The sequence below is a fragment of the Anas acuta genome, chromosome 4 (assembly GCF_963932015.1).
Source record: "Anas acuta chromosome 4, bAnaAcu1.1, whole genome shotgun sequence".
NCBI lineage: Eukaryota > Metazoa > Chordata > Aves > Anseriformes > Anatidae > Anas > Anas acuta.
Window position 1 is genome coordinate 64,804,567 of NC_088982.1, and position 6,000 is coordinate 64,810,566.

Below are 6,000 nucleotides of genomic sequence, written 5' to 3' on the forward strand. Positions count from 1 at the left end.
GGCTTCATGCTTTCATGTAAATAAAAGCTCCGTGGCTTCCTGATATCTTCCCCTCTGATATCTCATGCCTAAAGAGTCCCAGGCTTTTGGGTCCTAGGTCAGTGCTTGGACTCAAGAAGAGCATTGTGCAGCTGTTGTGGGGAAAGCAACCTTCAAGCCCTAGCTGAATGTCACAGCCAAGTCTGAGGGCCTTGCTGGCTTATTTCCCCCTCTGCCCATGCTGTCCTCAGCATGCCCTGGGCAGTAGACCCCAACTCTACTTGCCCACATGCCCAGGATCCCCTGCAGAGGTGGCTGAGATGGATCATCCGTGTTCCCTGACCTTACACCTTGGGGGCCAAGCATGCCACCCACTCAGGGGGACTGCAGAAGACATCCAGCTGGGACAAAGCTTGGGGTTCATGTGCCACGGGAAGAGTGTCAAGGGGCGACTGCTGGAGAAGCACCGCAGACTCATGCCTCTCACTCGTACTGCTGCTTGGGTATTTGCAGCACTGATGAGTTTGGCGGGGAGGTTGCATGCTTTCCACGTGAGATGAGGCTGAGACTCAAAGCCTCAAGACAAATGTGGGGCAAGCAGTGCTGCTGGGAGCTCTTTTGTCTAGGTCAGTGACATTGACATCTTGCTTCAGTGCATCCCTCAAAGCTGGGGATATCCCAGGTGTAAAAAACAGTCTTGGGGCTCTGGAGGTCACTTGACCAATAGCTACTGTCACTGCATGCTCACGTGTACAGGGACATCCCCTAGCCATCCACTCAAGGTAGTGCAGGACAGGCTCAGTTCTGCTTTGCCTTTTTGAAAAGCAGCAGCAGCAGCACAACACCGTAAGAGAGGGGAAGGATACTCTTGTAAGAAGTCCAGAGCAGGCAGAGTGCAGAGAAGCTCTCAGCCTCCACAGCATCCAGGACGTAGGCGACAAGGAGCTGCGTGAAGACCCAGGTCGTGCCCTGGTAGAGGAACTTTGTGACGCGGGAGGTGGCCCAGGCGCTGAGGAAGGGATGGATGCGGTAGTCGGCCTCCACCATGACGGCCCAGCACAGGAAACCAAAGCCGTGGCCGGGCCGGAGGCCGTGCCACCAGGCGGAGAAGGCGAAAGTGGTGAGGAGCGGCCGGGCTGGGCAGCGCTGGAAGACCAGCCTCCGCAGCCAGCGGGACGTGCTCCTGTTCCAGGTGCGGGTGAAGACAGCCAGGCGGTGCGTGGTCTCCAGCACCCACAGCTCACGGCCTGAAAGGTCTCCCTGCCCTTCTGCCGGCCCAAAGCCTGCCACCTCGAGGAGGGCCTCGTCCAGCACCCACTGCGTGTAGTAGGCCAGCCTGAAGAGCAGGGCTCGCATCCACGCGTGGCACAGGGTGGCCAGGACGGAGCAGCCCTGTACCCGGGGCAGGCAGCCCTCCAGCCCCACACGCAGCCCCTGCAGTGCCAGCGCCCCAAGGCACCTCCATGCAGCAGCCTCCAGGGGCAGGGGGACAGCCCCCAGGGACTCGGCTTGGCCCTGAAAGCTGCTGAAGGGCTGCAGGGGGCCTCCGAGGAGGGCTGGGAAATAGAGCAGGTAGCTGCAGAGAGGCAAGGCTTGCTGCAAAAGCCCCTGGCCTGCCTGGGGCAGAACGGTCCCTTCGTGGATGTCCAGGGCCAGAGATGTTGCTTTTTGGGTGAGCAGCATGATGGCGGAGAGGGCAACAGCTGGCCTGAAAGGGGAAAGCAACGAGGAGAAAGCTGAGGGTGCCTTGGAAGGAGTGTGTGGGCACTCGTACTGTCCCTCCCACCTCCTTGCTGCCATGCCCACAGCACCATCCATCAGCAGGGATGCAGCTGGGGGCCGAGGGGAGACCAACCAGCTTGGCTTGGGTGGGCTTCCACCTATCCAAAATGTCTGGGAAGGTGGAGAGGGAGGGAGGCAGGGCTGGAAGGTTACCTGGCATCTCCTGACTCCAGCGCCAAGCTGCCCAGGCCCAGGTGGCAGAGGGTCTGCCAGCACATCTGGAGGCCAAAGACCCAGGTGTGGACGTGAGCTGGGCTGGCGGAGAGGAGGACGAGCACAGAGGCAGCAGCAGGGATAAGGAGCAATGCGGCATAGCTGCCCATGGCTGTGACTGCAAGGAGACATCCTCCAGCGAGGAGGAATGCGTACCTAGAAGAGACCAGATGCCCTCTGGCTGGCTTTTTGGGGACACTGGTGCTTGAGGTGCCAGCCCTGGTGATGGTGGTAGGGCATAGTCTGAGGCAAGCTATACCCAAGCTACCACCGTAGCTGCAAGGCAGGGAGGGGGGGACTAGGTTGGGTATCGCAGTCCCTGCTTGGTCCCTATCTTTGTCACGCCAGAGGCAGTCCCCATTCCCTCCCTGCTCCCTTTGCCCATGCACTCATCCCAGTACACCCCTAAAACCACCTCTTTCAACAGGAGAGCCTGGCCTGGCTGTTTAAGCCTTCACCACCCTGAATAGGCCCCACTGCACAAAGAGGGGAGTAGGACAGCTCACGTCCATACCCGCATCAGCAAGGAATTGCTACCTTGCATCCCACTGTACTTTTGGCTAGGAGAGACCCAGAAAGCACCCACAGACACAACCTGCCCTTGTTGCAGCAGCAGAGGTGGCAACCACGTACCGAGCAGTCGGAGAGAGCTGCCCCGAGGCACAGAGCTGGTGGAAGAGCACAGCGAAGGGGAACGCTGCCAGCTGGTACCAGGCTGCAGGGAGAAGGATGAGCAGGTCCGCCCAGAGCATCGAGCAGCTTGCTTCTCTGGAAAACGGGCTGAGCCAAGGGCTCCTCTGTCTCTGCTTTATATCTGGCAGGACCACGTCACAGACAGCAAAAAAAAAAAAACAGAGCAGAGCCAAGGAAACAGAGGTATCTGCAGGAGGAGGTGCGTGGTTTTTGCATTCGTCAGTGCTGGCTCCTTGCAGCGCCTCTCTCCCAAGGTCTGTGAGCAGGTGGAAAAAGTTAGGGGTTGGCTATTTGCTCTGCCAGATGCCTGTGCTGTTACCACGTGCTTTGCAGGCAGTGAGAGTGAGCACCGAGATGTGAGCCTCCTTGAGCTGCCAAATGTGTCATGCTGGGATGCACTTCAGAGCAAAATCCCCAGGTACAGAAGAGGCTTGGCCTCATCTCAGCTCAGTCCTTCATGGAAAGCTGTGGCTCTTTCCCATCTCTGGCCTTGCTTGTCGTGGTGGTGGTGGGGATCTACTGTTTAAATTCCTGGTGACAGAGAGAAGATGGGCTCTGGCACCTCTGCAAAAGGCCAGCGCAGGGTGAGCCCATCAGCCCCAGTACTCAGCCTGAGCCACAGGGCCTTTTCACTTACCAGACATAAAGAAATAGTTCTATTCTTCCTGAACGTTTATTCTTTGAGAAGATGAAAAATGGAATCACAGACATACTTGAGATCACAGAAATCAGCTGTTGCTGTTAAACTGCACATTGGTTCAGAAATGTGTCATGTAGAAAAGCAAAATTTCCTCTTTTTGTCAGACCTGAAAGGTGATTTGAAGACTGAACTCTCGGGTGATCTGAAGACAGTTGCTATTGCTCTCAAAATGCCACTAGTGGTATTTTGTAGCAAAACAGACCACAAAAAAAAAAAAAAAAGCCCACAAAAACAAAGTCAGTCAGTCAGCCTACAGGACTTTGTTCTTCATTTTTCTTTGTGAGATACAGGTAAGAAAATCTAGGTGAATTCAAATGGAAAGCTCATGCTTGTTTTTATTTGTTTGGTTTTGGTTTTTGTTTTATTCCGTTGATAGCTGCTTTATTTTAGGCATATGAACAGTGTGATTGTGAAGAGAAATGCCATGGAATTTTCCTCTGTATGAAAAAAAAAAATACTTATTAGAGAGGCAGAAGAAAGGTTTTTGCCTTCCTTGGACGAATGATTAAAAATATTTAAAAATACTGTTTTTCAGTAAAAAAGAGCAAAATTTTTGCATAATGTTACAGAAAAAATCTGTTCTCAAAAAAAAAAAAAAAAAAAAGGTTTAATTTTAAAACTTTTGCAAATGTTTCTACTCTTCACAGAGCTTTTCAAGTCACCGTGATGTTGGCAAGCCTACCATATTGTTTGGAATGGTTATAAGAAGGCAGGGGTTATAAGAAGGCATTTTTCCTGATGGAAAAAATGACTCAGAGGGAAAACTGCAGGAGAGCTGGTGCTTCATTTTGCTGTGTTTGTAAGGTATATTTTAAGAGGAAGACATTAAATATTTGCAGTTCATATGTGATAGCAATGGAAAAAACTTCTCTCCACGCCACTTCCAGCATGCATGGCATGCAGCAACAGCCTGGTTTCACAGGACTCGTGCTGCTGAATTCATGGAGCCCAGCACTAACTTTGCTGTGTAAATAGTTTTCAAGGTCTTTGCAGTGCCTATTTAAGCAATTCGCTGCTATGGTTCTGAAAAAATGTCATTGCTTTTCAAGAAGCAAAAATGAATTTGCACAGTAGCATTGGAAATGTGATGCCACTTATTTTATAATGTTAGCTGCTGGGCCGTGGAAGTGTGATCTTAAAGTGAGCATATGAGCCAGAGAGAAACCTGTGAGAGAGCGTTATTTGCTTCATTTGTATGTACTACACAAGCAACAGCCCTGTTCCTGTCTGAGGAATTAATTATTTGACAGAAAGTGGGATGAGCAGTGTCAGAGCAAACTGTGGGCATGACATCTGGGCAGATATAACTCAGACACTACTCCTGGGCTGGTGTATATATATATATATATATATATATATATATATATTTTAAAGAAAAAAGTCAGACTAGTGGGTTTAGTCTTTATCCTAGGGAAAAGCATATAAATAGGAAGGAATGATATTTAAAAAAATAAGGTTTAGGAAGCTTGGACTGAGCTCCTGTCTCCGTGTTTCTCTGTGACCTTGGGCAGCCTGGATTTTCCCACCCACAAAACAAGACGATAGTTTCTGTCTCCCTGCAGTGTTAAAAGGCAGAATCAACTAGAAACCTTGGGACTTCACATTTGGCTGTGATAAGCAGAACACGAAAGTGCCTAAATAAGAAGAGAATTAAAAAATAAATGCAAGGCTTTATTAAAACAGAAAAATGCAAAAACTCTTTGTTTGCAGGGACTGGTCCCTTACTGGCTTTTTGCTACTTGTTGCCATTACAGATTTGCTGTCTGCTGCCTGCAAATGGCCCGTGGTTTCTTGTGGTAAAGACATCTTTGTCTTCCTGGAAAAAAGGCTGAACCCCAGAAGTTTAAGGATAGTGACGAAGTCTCTTATTGTAGCTGGCTGTCTTCTGCATAAAAGGAGGCTGAGACACACTGTGAATATGTTGTTTCCAGACTGTACTGTATAAATGGATTTTCTGAAATGGTGATTAATTTCTGCCTTGAAAATGTTTTCCTTTGGGTCTACTGTGTTGCCTGATGTACTTGAATAGAAAAGAGAAAACAATAGTAACAACAACAAAAAAAAAAAAAAAACACAACAGCTGCTCAGGAAAGGGAGACACAAAGTGGAGGCGATGACGCTAGGGATATTCGGTGCAAGGAGAAGGACCTTGAGGGTCTTCGTGAAATAGTGGTTCAGGACTTCAATGGAAGAAGGACCATCTCTGAGAAAGCTGGTACCCAGCCTTGGCTGTGGAAGAGGAACCAGGCAAGTGGAAGGACTTTCCATAGAGCAGCACCGGGGTGTTCAGTCTTGGCAGCAGGTTCACAGGATGAATCATATTTATACTATGCAGTATGCTTGCATGCTTAGCAATTTCTTTAACTTTGCATAGTGGCATAGCCTTTTGACCATTTTTTGGTGTGAAAGCTTTCCAAGTTAAACACATACTCTGTCCCGTTTCACAACAAATTGCAGACTTGAGGATCTAAGGTCTGGAAAGCAAATGACTATTATACTCTACAACAAAAGTGACCTTGATGAGGTACGCTGCACAATTCAGGTTCTGTTAGTCCAGTTCCTTGCTGCACAATTTTTGTGAGTGCTGCTGTTTCCACCTGACACCACTGCGTACACAAGCAATGCTGTGTGGA

General features: G+C 49.7%; 1 protein-coding gene across 1 annotated transcript; it reads right to left on the bottom strand.

Moving 5' to 3' along the window:
- Positions 1–756: 756 nt before the first annotated feature.
- MBOAT4 (membrane bound O-acyltransferase domain containing 4) lies at positions 757–2,787 on the bottom strand. Its single transcript, XM_068682175.1, is given in 3 exon segments — positions 757–1,687; positions 1,915–2,130; positions 2,608–2,787. Coding segments are annotated over 3 exon segments (1,266 nt in total). The 5' UTR covers positions 2,727–2,787.
- Positions 2,788–6,000: the final 3,213 nt, after the last annotated feature.